The 18,113-nt window shown below is 42.0% G+C and overlaps 1 protein-coding gene across 1 annotated transcript in view; it reads right to left on the reverse strand.

The window, feature by feature from the left end:
* The window catches only part of LOC139764682 (HAUS augmin-like complex subunit 1), a 67,946-nt gene that overhangs the window by 37,401 nt on the left and 12,432 nt on the right, over window positions 1-18,113 (reverse strand). The window contains exons 3-4 of the mRNA XM_071691564.1: window positions 2,710-2,884; window positions 590-690 (exon numbers count right to left, since the gene is read on the reverse strand). Of these exons, the coding sequence (XP_071547665.1) occupies window positions 590-690; window positions 2,710-2,884 (276 nt within the window). The remainder of the gene's footprint in view (window positions 1-589; window positions 691-2,709; window positions 2,885-18,113) is intronic.

The raw sequence follows: 18,113 nt of genomic DNA on the forward strand, positions 1-18,113 counted from the left end.
AGATTTTGAGTGATCGAGGCCTGAACATGCAGGAGGGTGAAAGGCGTGCAAGGAATAGAGTGAATTGGAACGATGTGGTATACCGGTGTCAACAAGCTGTCAATGGATTGAACGAGGGCGTGTGAAGCATCTGGGGTAAACCATGGAAAGTTCTGTGGGGCCTGGATGTGGAAAGGGAGCTGTGGTTTCGGTGCATTATTACATGACAGCTAAAGACTGAGTGTGAACGAATGTGGCCTTTGTTGTCTTTTCCTAGCGCTACCTCGCACATATGAGGGGGGAGGGGGTTGTTATTTCATGTGTGGTGGGGTGGCGATGGGAATGAGTAAAGGCAGACAGTATGAATCACGTACACGTGTATATATGTATATGTCTGTGTGTGTATATATATGTATACGTTGAGATGTATAAGTATGTATATTTGCGTGTGTGGACGTGTCTGTATATACATGTGTATGTGGGTGGGTTGGGCCATTCTTTCGTCTGTTTCCTTGCGCTAACTCGCTAACGCGGGAGACAGCAAAGCAAAATAAATAAATATAAAATAAATAAATAATAAATATATACATGGAAAAAGTTAACTGCTCACCTGTGCAGTGCTAGCCAGAGCCATGAGTCCTTTCTGGCTTTCCTGGGACAAGATACTAGTCTTGATTTTCACAGGTTCCAACCATTTACCCAACTGCCTTCCTGTAAAAAATGGCAATGTCAAATCAATAATTTTTTGATTGAAAAAACACTGTTTATAGAAACTCCTCTTCAAGGGTTCAGTCTCTGACCATCTTCATGTTTAATATCAGAGATCATATAGCACATCTTGCATTTCTCAATGAATTCTATACATCTATCTAATTACCCTCTGCTTAAAAAGCAAGAAGTTCAATAAAAGGCTGAAAAAAAGAGGTTGGAAATAAGATAGAAATGAAATGAGAAAGAGCTAGGCATATAAGATGTGAAATAAAAACAGCAATCCTTTTAACATTATAAGACTCCAGTGTGAAAAAGAAGAAAGAAACTGAGCAATCAGTAAGAGAAAAAAAGCAATAAGAAGGCACTTCTCTTCTCTGACAATCCCAATCATTTATCTCTCTCAGTGCTCCGTATACATAATTAACAAAAAAAGAAGACATTACATATCCCTATCTCCTTTCCATGACTATCTCAAAGCTCTTACTCAACCTACTATCCACTTATACATTCATCCTTTTGACCAAAACACTTCAAGATACTTCTCTCAACCCACTCAGTAATTTTCACTCAGCCAACCATTCATATTCACAAAACCTTTACTAATTTTTGTCTAATGATTCTGCTGCATCCAACAACTTTCCTCCTACACCACAAATTTTTAGTGCTTTCAACAATATATTTCAGCCCCATTTAACATACACTTTTTCCAAGTCTAAAAATGCTATTCATATTCTTATTTTTGCTACATACTTTTCTGCTGCCATCTTCAGAGAATGTCTGATCTAAAGGTTCTCTACCTTAAATGGTATTCACTCACTCCACAATTCTATCATCATCTTTACCATCTCACTAATGATTCTCTCGAATATCTTCCCAGGTATGCACAGCTGGCTATATAGTTTTTAAACTCATCCTTAATATCCTTTTCCCTGTACAAAGGCACTGTCACTGTTCCTGTCCAGGCATCTGGCACCCTCCCATCTATCCATGAACACAAACATATCTTATGCATGTATTTTGTCATCAAAAAACTTTACTCTTTTAACCATCAGTTATAATTCCATGTATTTTAAGGTCTTTTTCTATTTTCAACCATTCATATTGGTTCTAATACCTCAGAATCAATTTACCATTTTCCCTAGCCATCCGATTCACCTCCTAGACATGTGAATATATGAGTTTCCCAACATCATTAACAAAGGAAATTCTTTAAGCCATCCTCTACTTTTGCTAGCAGTTTACTCTCATTTCTTATATTTTCCCACTCTTCACTATCATTGCTTAAGAATTTAATGTTCTATAATACATTAAATTGGCGTCATTGAATTCCATCTGCACGAGTGAAAAGAATCTGTGAGGAGGTTGCATCATCTTCAATGCATGAAATGGAGTACTATCTGTTCAAGGAACTTCTCACTCCAAAAGAATCCATCACTTCCCTGTTAAACATACTGGTGCAGCTTGAAGCAATAGAAACCCCATAATAAGGGTCCTGGAGTGAATCAATTAAACTAATTAATACAATGAATTCCGTATGCAAATTTCTTCCTAAAATTTATCCTACCTACTTCTTTAATTTCATTTTCACACTCTTCCCTTCCTCTAAGCAGGGATAAAAAGCCAGCATTTATCAGTCCTCTAGGATTCAGCCCTTATTTCAAGCTTCAATATATGTCGTACGTATATAATGACAGCTCAAAAAGGCTTTCATCACCTCTCAAGTTTCTTTGCCCACTCTTGAAGCCTTATCATCTCAATATCAATGCCTCTCTCACTCATACACCAATTACTTTTCTTCTTAATATCACTGCCTTACCTCATTCCTCAAACCTCTTCAAAGGCAAATTTTTTCTAATCTAATATCACCTTACAGTGACATCACTACATTACTATTATCCCTGCTATCCAAATACACAATAAAGTATTCCTTTAAAATATCTAAGAACCTAACAATTTTGACCTTTTCCTTTTCATTTAATATTCCCATTTCATCTGAAACAAACTGGCTTTTGAAAATACCTTCACCACTATATTCTGCAGCTTTCTTCGCATAATCCTCAGCAAGAACTTTGGCATTCCCCTCTGAGCATTTACTTGCAGTCATAAGCTGATGAAGTATCCCAATGCTGCGCTCAGTCTTTTCATATGGTGGAATTTGCTCCTCTCCATACACTTCCTGGAGCCACTGTAGTACCTGAGAAGATCCAATGCAAAATAATATTACTGATTTTGTGTATACAGTACCTGGTATGGCATATGAGAGAGTGGTGGCATGAATAGAGTAACAGACTAGGAGAGGATGTGAGGACCAGGTTTATGCTTTGAAAAATTTGAGAGAATTACTTGGAGAAATACTAGGATTTGTTTTTTTTTTTTTTTTCTTTGTCGCTGTCTCCCGCGTTTGCGAGGTAGCGCAAGGAAACAGACGAAAGAAATGGCCCAACCCACCCCCACACACATGTATATACATACGTCCACACACGCAAAATATACATACCTACACAGCTTTCCATGGTTTACCCCAGACGCTTCACATGCCCCGATTCAATCCACTGACAGCACGTCAACCCCGGTATACCACATCGCTCCAATTCACTCTATTCCTTGCCCGCCTTTCACCCTCCTGCATGTTCAGGCCCCGATCGCACAAAATCTTTTTCACTCCATCTTTCCACCTCCAATTTGGTCTCCCTCTTCTCCTCGTTCCCTCCACCTCCGACACATATATCCTCTTGGTCAATCTTTCCTCACTCATTCTCTCCATGTGCCCAAACCATTTCAAAACACTCTCTTCTGCTCTCTCAACCATGCTCTTTTTATTTCCACACATCTCTCTTACCCTTACGTTACTTACTCGATCAAACCACCTCACACCACACATTGTCCTCAAACATCTCATTTCCAGCACATACATTCTCCTGCGCACAACTCTATCCATAGTCCACGCCTCGCAACCATACAACATTGTTGGAACCACTATTCCTTCAAACATACCCATTTTTGCTTTCCGAGATAATGTTCTCGACTTCCACACATTCTTCAAGGCTCCCAGAATTTTCGCCCCCTCCCCCACCCTATGATCCACCTCTGCATCCATGATTCCATCCGCTGCCAGATCCACTCCCAGATATCTAAAACACTTCACTTCCTCCAGTTTTTCTCCATTCAAACTCACCTCCCAATTGACTTGACCCTCAACCCTACTGTACCTAATAACCTTGCTCTTATTCACATTTACTCTTAACTTTCTTCTTTCACACACTTTACCAAACTCAGTCACCAGCTTCTGCAGTTTCTCACATGAATCAGCCACCAGCGCTGTATCATCAGCGAACAACAACTGACTCACTTCCCAAGCTCTCTCATCCCCAACAGACTTCATACTTGCCCCTCTTTCCAAAACTCTTGCATTCACCTCCCTAACAACCCCATCCATAAACAAATTAAACAACCATGGAGACATCACACACCCCTGCCGCAAACCTACATTCACTGAGAACCAATCACTTTCCTCTCTTCCTACACGTACACATGCCTTACATCCTCGATAAAAACTTTTCACTGCTTCTAACAACTTGCCTCCCACACCATATATTCTTAATACCTTCCACAGAGCATCTCTATCAACTCTATCATATGCCTTCTCCAGATCCATAAATGCTACATACAAATCCATTTGCTTTTCTAAGTATTTCTCACATACATTCTTCAAAGCAAACACCTGATCCACACATCCTCTACCACTTCTGAAACCACACTGCTCTTCCCCAATCTGATGCTCTGTACATGCCTTCACCCTCTCAATCAACACCCTCCCATATAATTTACCCATATAATTTAGGATTTGTATATGGCATTTATGAACCTGGAGAAAGCATATGATAGGGATTACTTATGAATGACCTTATATATTAATGGTGTGGGAGGGAAGATAGCAGATGCAGTGAGAAGTCTTAAATGGGACAGTACGAGTAGCAGGGGAGAAGGGGGAAATGTTCAAAATGGCAGGTCTACATAAAGGGCATGTAATGCTGTCTTGGCTATTTAGTTTGTTAATGAATGGGGTGGCAAGGAAAGTGAATGTATAGGTCTTGGACAGCAAGGTGGATCTACAGGATGCTATGGGTGGGGAGACCTGGGAGGTGTATCAGTTTCTATATGCAGAGGACATGGCTCTGTGGTAGGCCTTACAAAGAAACCCCAGAAACTGGTGTTCAAGTTTACTAGTGTCTGAAAGGAGAAAGTGAGGTAATGGGGTGTTGCAGAGGGTGAGTGGAGAGTTTGGATGCACTAATGTGAATGTGAAGCTGGAGAAAGTAGAGTGCTTTAGCTACCTGGAAGTGGACAAAGCAGAGGATGGAACTACAGGGGATGAAGCAAGTCACAGAATGGGAGATGGGGCAAAGGTTATGGATGTACTGAGGAGAAAATGGAAGGAGAGGTTACAGTCTGTTAGGGCAGAAATGGTAATATCTGAAGGTATAGTAGTCCTAACAGCATTGTATGTCTATGAGCCTTGGATCTTGAATGCCAAAGGATAGGATAGGGTGGAGGTGTTGGAAATGAAATGGCTGAGGACCATATGTGGTATGAGGAGAGTTGATCATGTGAGGAATGACAATGTAGGAGTAAGGTTTGGTGGTTAGCAAAGTCTGATTGATACAGATGACTAGAGTGTGCTGAAATGGCTTGAACATATGAAGAGGGTGAATGAAGAGAGACTGACAAAGAGAATCTACATGGTACAAGTGCAGGAAGTAAGAGGATTTGGAAGACCTAAAAGAAGATGGAAGGATGGAGTGAATGTGGCTTTAAGGAGCCAAGGTTTAAGCAATTTGGAGGATGAGAAGCGTACATCTGATAAGAGTGATCTGGAGCCCTGTGGTAAATTAGGGATAGTGTGTGGCAAATGGGATGAACCAGGGAATATAAGGACAGTCAAGGGAATCCATGGAAATGGTCTGTGGGGCTTGGATATGTATGGTGGGCTCAGGCTTTGGTGCATTAAATATGACTGCTAAAGCATATGTGGCAGCCAACAGCAAGGGAGGTATATTACCAGTACTACCCACCTGGGTATCAGGAGGGTTAGTGACACCGTTGTGAGCCAGCACCTCAGTGGTTGTCAAACTACACTCCACTGACCCAGATAGCCGTTTTTTTTCTTTCTGTTTCATCCACACGTGAACTACTAGCATTCTGTCAACAAACATACAATCTCTCTTCTGTTTCATCCACACGTGAACTACTAGCATTCTGTCAACAAACATACAATCTCTCTTCTCATATATAACACTTGACAACACTTAAGGTTCACAGCTCATTTCTTTTCACTAGATTTTCCTGCAAAGAGCACTGTGCATTCACCCTGCCTTTAGCAAAACGTTAGGAGTAATAGATAGTAGTTTTACACAGAAACATTTAAGCAAGAGCATTAAGTAGTAACATTAGGTAGAATTAGTTGGTAGATACATTAGGTTCGAGTTGGGAATGGGCATTAAAAATATAGACAGATGGATAAAGAGCGAATGTGAACAAGTGAAGCCACTAATTCATTTGTTCCTGACACTACCTTGCTTAAGTGTGAATTCACACCTAACTGCCCTTCTCACCTGAGTGTGGACGTGTTGAACAACCAAACAATGGCCTCACCTGCACACATTCTTCTTCTGTTTCTCTCCCTCCTGTATTCTTCCACCCTAATTGCCCATGTCATAGGGGGTCTTCCTCTCACACAAACCCCTTTAACAGTACTATCATACACTCTGCTTGTAAACTCCCACTCTTGCATTCTTTCCACATGCCTAAACCACCTCAAAGTATTATATTTCACCCATTCTACCAACCTACAATTCATTCCTCTTCCATTCTTTACCATATCACATATCTCATACACACCTTCATTTCTTTCTTCATTCCATCTAGTCACACCACATACTCTTCTCAAACAGCTCATTTCCACAGCCTGGATTCTTGACTTCTGTGCCTCATTTAATGTCCATGTTTTGGCTGCATAGGTCAGGGTTGGGAGGACTAAGCTGTTCCTTAATAATCTCTTCGCTTCCATACTTACTCCTCTACCCCTCATTATTCTATTAATGGACCCAGTGACTCTTCTACCTTGCACTGCTCTCTCCCTTATCTCTCCTTCCATGTCACCACACTTACCCAAGACAGCTACCACTTCTTTAAGTCTTTTCCCCCTATTTCCACAGCACAATTAACTATAATTTCTCCTTTCACTCTATATGGCTTTACAAAACCTGTACTTTCACTCTGTTTCTTTTCAAACACTATTACTTTACTTTTACTTCCATTTACCTTCAATCTCCTCCACATACACACATCATAAAACACACTTACAACCTTCTGCAACAGAAGGGAAACAGAAGAAGGAGTCACGCAAGGAGTGCTCATCCTCCTCGAAGGCTCAGATTGAGGTGTCTAAATGTGTGGGGATGTAACCAAGATGAGAAAAAAGGAGAGATAGGTAGTATGTTTGAGGAAAGGAACCTGGATGTTTTGGCTCTGAGTGAAACGAAGCTAAAGGGTAAAGGGGAAGAGTGGTTTGGGAATGTTTTGGGAGTAAAGTCTGGGGTTAGTGAGAGGACAAGAGCAAGGGAAGGAGTAGCACTACTCCTGAAACAGGAGTTGTGGGAGTATGTGATAGAGTGTAAGAAAGTAAATTCTAGATTGACATGGGTAAAGCTGAAAGTTGATGGAGAGAGATGGGTGATTATTGGTGCATATGCACCTAGGCATGAGAAGAAAGATCATGAGAGGCAAGTGTTTTGGGAGCAGCTGAATGAGTGTGTTAGTGGTTTTGATGCACAAGACCAGGTTATAGTGATGGGTGATTTGAATGCAAAGGTGAGTAATGTGGCAGTTGAGGGAATAATTGGTATACATGGAGTGTTCAGTGTTGTAAATGGAAATGGTGAAGAGCTTGTAGATTTATGTGCTGAAAAAGGACTGGTGATTGGGAATACCTGGTTTAAAAAGAGAGATATACATAAGTATACATATGTAAGTAGCAGAGATGGCCAGAGAGCATTATTGGATTACGTGTTAATTGAGAGACGCACGAAAGAGAGACTTTTGGATGTTAATGTGCTGAGAGGTGCAACTGGAGGGATGTCTGATCATTATCTTGTGGAGGCGAAGGTGAAGATTTGTGGGGGTTTTCAGAAAAGAAGAGAGAATGTTGGGGTGAAGAGAGTGGTTAGAGTAAGTGAGCTTGGGAAGGAGACTTGTGTGAGGAAGTACCAGGAGAGACTGAGTACAGAATGGAAAAAGGTGAGAACAACGGAGGTAAGGGGAATGGGGGAGGAATGAGATGTATTTAGGGAAGCAGTGATGGCTTGCGCAAAAGATGCTTGTGGCATGAGAAGCGTGGGAGGTGGGTTGATAAGAAAAGATAGTGAGTGGTGGAATGAAGAAGTAAGAATATTAGTGAAAGAGAAGAGAGAGGCATTTGGACGATTTTTGCAAGGAAATAATGCAAATGAGTGGGAGAGGTATAAAAGAAAGAGGCAGGAGGTCAAGAGAAAGGTGCAAGAGGTGAAAAAGAGGGCAAATGAGAGTTGGGGTGAGAGAGTATCATTAAATTTCAGGGAGAATAAAAAGATGTTTTGGAAGGAGGTAAATAAAGTGCGTAAGACAAGGGAGCAAATAGGAACTTCAGTGAAGGGGGCTAATCGGGAGGTGATAACAAGTAGTGGTGATGTGAGAAAGAGATGGAGTGAGTATTTTGAAGGTTTGTTGAATGTGTTTGATGATAGAGTGGCAGATATAGGGTGTTTTGGTCGAGGTGGTGTGCAAAGTGAGAGGGTTAGGGAAAATGATTTGGTAAATAGAGAAGAGGTAGTAAAAGCTTTGCGGAAGATGAAAGCCGGCAAAGCAGCAGGTTTGGATAGTATTGCAGTGGAATTTATTAAAAAAGGGGGTGACTGTATTGTTGACTAGTTGGTAAGGTTATTTAATGTATGTATGATTCATGGTGAGGTGCCTGAGGATTGGCGGAATGCTTGCATAGTGCCACTGTACAAAGGCAAAGGGGATAAGAGTGAGTGCTCAAATTACAGAGGTATAAGTTTGTTGAGTATTCCTGGTAAATTATATGGGAGGGTATTGATTGAGAGGGTGAAGGCGTGTACAGAGCATTAGATTGGGGAAGAGCAGTGTGGTTTCAGAAGTGGTGGAGGATGTGTGGATCAGATGTTTGCTTTGAAGAATGTATGCGAGAAATACTTAGAAAAGCAAATGGATTTGTATGTAGCATTTATGGATCTGGAGAAGGCATATGATAGAGTTGATAGAGATGCTCTGTGGAAGGTTTTAAGAATATATGGGGTGGGAGGCAAGTTGTTAGAAGCAGTGAAAAGTTTTTATCGAGCATGTAAGGCATGTGTACGTGTAGGAAGAGAGGAAAGTGATTGGTTCTCAGTGAATGTAGGTTTACAGCAGGGGTGTGTGATGTCTCCATGGTTGTTTAATTTGTTTATGGATGGGGTTGTTAGGGAGGTGAATGCAAGAGTTTTGGAAAGAGGGGCAAGTATGCATTCTGTTGTGAATGAGAGAGCTTGGGAAGTGAGTCAGTTGTTGTTCGCTGATGATACAGCACTGGTGGCTGATTCATGTAAGAAACTGCAGAAGCTGGTGACTGAGTTTGGTAAAGTGTGTGAAAGAAGAAAGTTAAGAGTAAATTTCAATAAGAGCAAGGTTATTAGGTACAGTAGGGTTGAGGGACAAGTCAATTGGGAGGTAAGTTTGAATGGAGAAAAACTGGAGGAAGTAAAGTGTTTTAGATATCTGGGAGTGGATCTGGCAGCGGATGGAACCATGGAAGCGGAAGTGAAGCACAGGGTGGGGGAGGGGGCAAAAATTCTGGGAGCCTTGAAGAATGTGTGGAAGTCGAGAACATTATCTCGGAAAGCAAAAATGGGTATGTTTGAATGAATAGTGGTTCCAACAATGTTGTATGGTTGCGAGGCGTGGGCTACGGATAGAGTTGTCCGCAGGAGGGTGGATGTGCTGGAAATGAGATGTTTGAGGACAATATGTGGTGTGAGGTGGTTTGATCGAGTAAGTAATGTAAGGGTGAGAGAGATGTGTGGAAATAAAAAGAGTGTGGTTGAGAGAGCAGAAGAGGGTGTTTTGAAATGGTTTGGTCACATGGAGAGAATGAGTGGGGAAAGATTGACAAAGAGGATATATGTGTCGGAGGTGGAGGGAACGAGGAGAGGTGGGAGACCAAATTGGAGGTGGAAAGATGGAGTGAAAAAGATTTTGAGTGATCGGGGACTGAACATGCAGGAGGGTGAAAGGCGTGCAAGGAATAGAGTGAATTGGAATGATGTGGTATACCGGGGTCGACGTGCTGTCAATGGATTGAACCAGGGCATGTGAAGCGTCTGGGGTAAACCATGGAAAGTGTGTGGGGCCTGGATGTGGAAAGGGAGCTGTGGTTTCGGTGCATTATTACATGACAGCTAGAGACTGAGTGTGAACGAATGGGGCCTTTGGTGTCTCTCCTAGCGCTACCTCGCACACATGAGGGGGGAGGGGGTTGTTATTCCATGTGTGGCGAGGTGGCGATGGGAACAAATAAAGGCAGACAGTATGAATTATGTACATGTGTATATATGTATATGTCTGTGTGTGTATATATATGTGTACATTGAGATGTATAGGTATGTATATTTGCGCGTGTGGACGTGTATGTATATACATGTGTATGTGGGCGGGTTGGGCCATTCTATCGTCTGTTTCCTTGCGCTACCTCGCTAACGCGGGAGACAGCGACAAAGCAAAATTAAAAATATAAAAATATATTTTTTTTCTTTTTTTTTTTTGCTTTGTCGCTGTCTCCCGCGTTTGCGAGGTAGCACAAGGAAACAGACGAAAGAAATGGCCCAACCCACCCCCATACACATGTATATACATATGTCCACACACGCAAATATACATACCTACACAGCTTTTCATGATTTACCCCAGACGCTTCACATGCCCTGATTCAATCCACTGACAGCACGTCAACTCCAGTATACCACATCGATCCAATTCACTCTATTCCTTGCCCTCCTTTCACCCTCCTGCATGTTCAGGCCCCGATCACACAAAATCTTTTTCACTCCATCTTTCCACCTCCAATTTGGTCTCCTACTTCTCCTCGTTCCCTCCACCTCCGACACATATATCCTCTTGGTCAATCTTTCCTCACTCATTCTCTCCATGTGCCCAAACCATTTCAAAACACCCTATTCTGCTTTCTCAACCACACTCTTTTTACTTCCACACATCTCTCTTACCCTTACGTTACTTACTCGATCAAACCACCTCACACCACACATTGTCCTCAAACATCTCATTTCCAGCACATCCATCCTCCTGCACACAACTCTATCCATAGCCAACGCCTCGTAACCATACAACATTGTTGGAACCACTATTCCTTCAAACATACCCATTTTTGCTTTCCGAGATAATGTTCTCGACTTCCACACATTCTTCAAGGCTCCCAGGATTTTCGCCCCCTCCCCCACCCTATGATCCACTTCCGCTTCCATGGTTCCATCCGCTGCCAGATCCACTCCCAGATATCTAAGACACTTTACTTCCTCCAGTTTTTCTCAATTCAAACTCACCTCCCAATTGACTTGACCCTCAACCCTACTGTACCTAATAACCTTGCTCTTATTCACATTCACTCTTAACTTTCTTCTTTCACACACTTTACCAAACTCAGTCACCAGCTTCTGCAGTTTCTCACATGAATCAGCCACCAGTGCTGTATCATCAGCGAACAACAACTGACTCACTTCCCAAGCTCTCTCATCCACAACAGACTTCATACTTGCCCCTCTTTCCAAAACTCATGCATTCACCTCCCTAACAACCCCATCCATAAACAAATTAAACAACCATGGAGACATCACACACCCCTGCCGCAAACCTACATTCACTGAGAACCGATCAGTTTCCTCTCTTCCTACACGTACACATGCCTTACATGCTCGATAAAAACTTTTCACTGCTTCTAACAATTTGCCTCCCACACCATATATTCTTAATACCTTCCACAGAGCATCTCTATCAACTCTAGCATATTCCTTCTCCAGATCCATAAATGCTACATACAAATCCATTTGCTTTCCTAAGTATTTCTCACATACATTCTTCAAAGCAAACACCTGATCCACACATCCTCTACCACTTCTGAAACCACACTGCTCTTCCCCAATCTGATGCTCTGTACATGCCCTCACCCTCTCAATCAATACCCTCCCATATAATTTACCAGGAATACTCAACAAACTTATACCTCTGAAATTTGAGCACTCACTCTTATCCCCTTTGCCTTTGTACAATGGCACTATGCACACATTCCGCCAATCCTCAGGCACCTCACCATGAGTCATACATACATTAAATAACCTTACCAACCAGTCAATAATACAGTCACCCCCTTTTTTAATAAATTCCACTACAATACCATCCAAACCTGCTGCCTTGCCGGCTTTCATCTTTCGCAAAGCTTTTACTACCTCTTCTCTGTTTACCAAATCATTTTCCCTAACCCTCTCACTTTGCACACCACCTCGACCAAAACACCCTATATCTGCCACTCTATCATCAAACACATTCAACAAACCTTCAAAATACTCACTCCATCTCTTTCTCACATCACCACTACTTGTTATCACCTCCCCATTTGCACCCTTCACTGAAGTTCCCATTTGCTCCCTTGTCTTACGCACTTTATTTACCTCCTTCCAGAACATCTTTTTATTCTCCCTAAAATTTAATGATACTCTCTCACCCCAACTCTCATTTGCCCTCTTTTTCACCTCTTGCACCTTTCTCGTGACCTCCTGTCTCTTTCTTTTATACATCTCCCTGGATGTTTTGGCTCTGAGTGAAACGAAGCTCAAGGGTAAGGGGGAAGAGTGGTTTGGGAATGTCTTGCGAGTAAAGTCAGGGGTTAGTGAGAGGACAAGAGCAAGGGAAGGAGTAGCAGTACTCCTGAAACAGGAGTTGTGGGAGTATGTGATAGAATGTAAGAAAGTAAATTCTCGATTAATATGGGTAAAACTGAAAGTTGATGGAGAGAGATGGGTGATTATTGGTGCATATGCACCTGGGCATGAGAAGAAAGATCATGAGAGGCAAGTGTTTTGGGAGCAGCTGAATGAGTGTGTTAGTGGTTTTGATGCACGAGACCGGGTTATAGTGATGGGTGATTTGAATGCAAAGGTGAGTAATGTGGCAGTTGAGGGAATAATTGGCATACATGGGGTGTTCAGTGTTGTAAATGGAAATGGTGAAGAGCTTGTAAATTTATGTGCTGAAAAAGGACTGGTGATTGGGAATACCTGGTTTAAAAAGCGAGATATACATAAGTATACGTATGTAAGTAGGAGAGATGGCCAGAGAGCGTTATTGGATTACGTGTTAATTTACAGGCGCGCAAAAGAGACTTTTGGATGTTAATGTGCTGAGAGGTGCAACTGGAGGGATGTCTGATCATTATCTTGTGGAGGCTAAGGTGAAGATTTGTATGGGTTTTCAGAAAAGAGTGAATGTTGGGGTGAAGAGGGTGGTGAGAGTAAGTGAGCTTGGGAAGGAGACTTGTGTGAGGAAGTACCAGGAGAGACTGAGTACAGAATGGAAAAAGGTGAGAACAATGGAAGTAAGGGAAGTGGGGGAGGAATGGGATGTATTTAGGGAATCAGTGATGGATTGCACAAAAGATGCTTGTGGCATGAGAAGAGTGGGAGGTGGGTTGATTAGAAAGGGTAATGAGTGGTGGGATGAAGAAGTAAGATTATTAGTGAAAGAGAAGAGAGAGGCATTTGGACGATTTTTGCAGGGAAAAAATGAAATTGATAAAAATATATATATATATTTTTCTTTCTTTTAAACTATTTGCCATTTCCCGTGTTAGCGAGGTAGCGTTAAGAACAGAGGACTGGGCCTTTTTTGGAATATCCTCACCTGGCCCCCTCTGTTCCTTCTTTTGGAAAATTAAAAAAAAAAAAATGAGAGGGGAGGATTTCCAGCCCCCTGCTCCCTCCCCTTTTAGTCGCCTTCTACGACACGCAGGGAATACGTGGGACGTATTCTTAATCCCCTATCCCCAGGGATAATATATATATATATATATATATATATATATATATATATATATATATATATATATATATATATACATATCATAAATTCATGATAAGTGGATGGTAAGTTTGAATGGAGAAAAACTGGAGGAGGTGAAGTGTTTTAGATATCTGGGAGTGGATTTGGCAACAGGTGAAACCATGGAAGCAGAAGTGAATCATAGGGTGGGGGAGGGGGCGAAAGTTCTGGGAGCGTTGAAAAATGTGTGGAAGTCGAGAACATTATCTTGGAAAGCAAAAATGGGTACATTTGAAGGAATAGTGGTGCCAGCAATGTTATATGGTTGCGAGGCGTGGGCTATAGATAGAGTTGTGCGGAGGAGGGTGGATGTGCTGGAAATGAGATGTTTAAGGACAATATGTGGTGTGAGGTGATTTGATCAAGTAAGTAATGAAAGAGTAAGAAAAATGTGTGGTAATAAAAAGAGTGTAGTTGAGAAAGCAGAAGAGGGTGTTTTGAAATGGTTTGGTCAAATGGAGAGAATGAAAGAGGAAAGATTGACCAAGAGGATATATGTGTCAGAGGTGGAGGGAACGAGAAGTAGGAGACCAAATTGGAGGTGGAAAGACGGAGTGAAAATGATTTTGAGTGAACGGGGCCTGAACATGCAGGAGGGTGAAAGGTGTGCAAGGAATAGAGTGAATTGGAACGATGTGGTATAATGGGGTCGACATGCTGTCAACGGGTTGAACCAGGGCATGTGAAGCATCTGGGGTAAACCATTGAAAGTTTTGTGGAGCCTGGATGTGGAAAGGGAGCTGTGGTTTCGGTGCATTATACATGACAGCTAGAGACTGAGTGTGAACGAATGTGGCCTTTGCTGTCTTTTCCTAGCGCTACCTCGTGCACATGCAGGGGGAGGGGGTTGTTATTTCATGTGCAGGGTGGCAACGGGAATGAATAAGGGCAGACAGTATGAATTATGTACATGTGTATATATGTATATGTCTGTGTGTGTATATATATGTATATGTTGAGATGTATAGGTATGTATATGTGTGTGTTTGTGGACGTGTATGTATATACATGTGTATGTGGGTGGGTTGGGCCATTCTTTCATCTGTTTCCTTGCGCTACCTCGCTAACGCGGGAGACAGGACAAAGAAAATAAAATATATATAATATATTTTTTTTTTTATTTCTTTGTCAGTCTCCCACATTTGCGGTAGCGCAAGGAAACAGACAAAGAAAGGCCCAACCCACCCACATACACATGTATATACATATGTCCACACACGCAAATATACATACCTACACAGCTTTTCATGATTTACCCCAGACACTTCACATGCCCTGATTCAATCCACTGACAGCACGTCAACCCCAGTATACCACATCGATCCAATTCACTATTCCTTGCCCTCCTTTCACCCTCCTGCATGTTCAGGCCCCGATCACACAAAATCTTTTTCACTCCATCTTTCCACCTCCAATTTGGTCTCCTACTTCTCCTCGTTCCCTCCACCTCCGACACATATATCCTCTTGGTCAATCTTTCCTCACTCATTCTCTCCATGTGCCCAAACCATTTCAAAACACCCTATTCTGCTTTCTCAACCACACTCTTTTTACTTCCACACATCTCTCTTACCCTTACGTTACTTACTCGATCAAACCACCTCACACCACACATTGTCCTCAAACATCTCATTTCCAGCACATCCATCCTCCTGCACACAACTCTATCCATAGCCAACGCCTCGTAACCATACAACATTGTTGGAACCACTATTCCTTCAAACATACCCATTTTTGCTTTCCGAGATAATGTTCTCGACTTCCACACATTCTTCAAGGCTCCCAGGATTTTCGCCCCCTCCCCCACCCTATGATCCACTTCCGCTTCCATGGTTCCATCCGCTGCCAGATCCACTCCCAGATATCTAAGACACTTTACTTCCTCCAGTTTTTCTCAATTCAAACTCACCTCCCAATTGACTTGACCCTCAACCCTACTGTACCTAATAACCTTGCTCTTATTCACATTCACTCTTAACTTTCTTCTTTCACACACTTTACCAAACTCAGTCACCAGCTTCTGCAGTTTCTCACATGAATCAGCCACCAGTGCTGTATCATCAGCGAACAACAACTGACTCACTTCCCAAGCTCTCTCATCCACAACAGACTTCATACTTGCCCCTCTTTCCAAAACTCATGCATTCACCTCCCTAACAACCCCATCCATAAACAAATTAAACAACCATGGAGACATCACACACCCCTGCCGCAAACCTACATTCACTGAGAACCGAATCAGTTTCCTCTCTTCCTACACGTACACATGCCTTACATGCTCGATAAAAACTTTTCACTGCTTCTAACAATTTGCCTCCCACACCATATATTCTTAATACCTTCCACAGAGCATCTCTATCAACTCTATCATATGCCTTCTCCAGATCCATAAATGCTACATACAAATCCATTTGCTTTCCTAAGTATTTCTCACATACATTCTTCAAAGCAAACACCTGATCCACACATCCTCTACCACTTCTGAAACCACACTGCTCTTCCCCAATCTGATGCTCTGTACATGCCCTCACCCTCTCAATCAATACCCTCCCATATAATTTACCAGGAATACTCAACAAACTTATACCTCTGAAATTTGAGCACTCACTCTTATCCCCTTTGCCTTTGTACAATGGCACTATGCACACATTCCGCCAATCCTCAGGCACCTCACCATGAGTCATACATACATTAAATAACCTTACCAACCAGTCAATAATACAGTCACCCCCTTTTTTAATAAATTCCACTGCAATACCATCCAAACCTGCTGCCTTGCCGGCTTTCATCTTTCGCAAAGCTTTTACTACCTCTTCTCTGTTTACCAAATCATTTTCCCTAACCCTCTCACTTTGCACACCACCTCGACCAAAACACCCTATATCTGCCACTCTATCATCAAACACATTCAACAAACCTTCAAAATACTCACTCCATCTCTTTCTCACATCACCACTACTTGTTATCACCTCCCCATTTGCACCCTTCACTGAAGTTCCCATTTGCTCCCTTGTCTTACGCACTTTATTTACCTCCTTCCAGAACATCTTTTTATTCTCCCTAAAATTTAATGATACTCTCTCACCCCAACTCTCATTTGCCCTCTTTTTCACCTCTTGCACCTTTCTCGTGACCTCCTGTCTCTTTCTTTTATACATCTCCCTGGATGTTTTGGCTCTGAGTGAAACGAAGCTCAAGGGTAAAGGGGAAGAGTGGTTTGGGAATGTCTTGGGAGTAAAGTCAGGGGTTAGTGAGAGGACAAGAGCAAGGGAAGGAGTAGCAGTACTCCTGAAACAGGAGTTGTGGGAGTATGTGATAGAATGTAAGAAAGTAAATTCTCGATTAATATGGGTAAAACTGAAAGTTGATGGAGAGAGATGGGTGATTATTGGTGCATATGCACCTGGGCATGAGAAGAAAGATCATGAGAGGCAAGTGTTTTGGGAGCAGCTGAATGAGTGTGTTAGTGGTTTTGATGCACGAGACCGGGTTATAGTGATGGGTGATTTGAATGCAAAGGTGAGTAATGTGGCAGTTGAGGGAATAATTGGCATACATGGGGTGTTCAGTGTTGTAAATGGAAATGGTGAAGAGCTTGTAAATTTATGTGCTGAAAAAGGACTGGTGATTGGGAATACCTGGTTTAAAAAGCGAGATATACATAAGTATACGTATGTAAGTAGGAGAGATGGCCAGAGAGCGTTATTGGATTACGTGTTAATTTACAGGCGCGCAAAAGAGAGACTTTTGGATGTTAATGTGCTGAGAGGTGCAACTGGAGGGATGTCTGATCATCATCTTGTGGAGGCTAAGGTGAAGATTTGTATGGGTTTTCAGAAAAGAGTGAATGTTGGGGTGAAGAGGGTGGTGAGAGTAAGTGAGCTTGGGAAGGAGACTTGTGTGAGGAAGTACCAGGAGAGACTGAGTACAGAATGGAAAAAGGTGAGAACAATGGAAGTAAGGGAGTGGGGGAGGAATGGGATGTATTTAGGGACTCAGTGATGGATTGCACAAAAGATGCTTGTGGCATGAGAAGAGTGGGAGGTGGGTTGATTAGAAAGGGTAATGAGTGGTGGGATGAAGAAGTAAGATTATTAGTGAAAGAGAAGAGAGAGGCATTTGGACGATTTTTGCAGGGAAAAAATGAAATTGATAAAAATATATATATATATTTTTCTTTCTTTTAAACTATTTGCCATTTCCTGCGTTAGCGAAGTAGCGTTAAG

The sequence above is a fragment of the Panulirus ornatus genome, chromosome 50, assembly GCF_036320965.1.
Source record: "Panulirus ornatus isolate Po-2019 chromosome 50, ASM3632096v1, whole genome shotgun sequence".
NCBI lineage: Eukaryota > Metazoa > Arthropoda > Malacostraca > Decapoda > Palinuridae > Panulirus > Panulirus ornatus.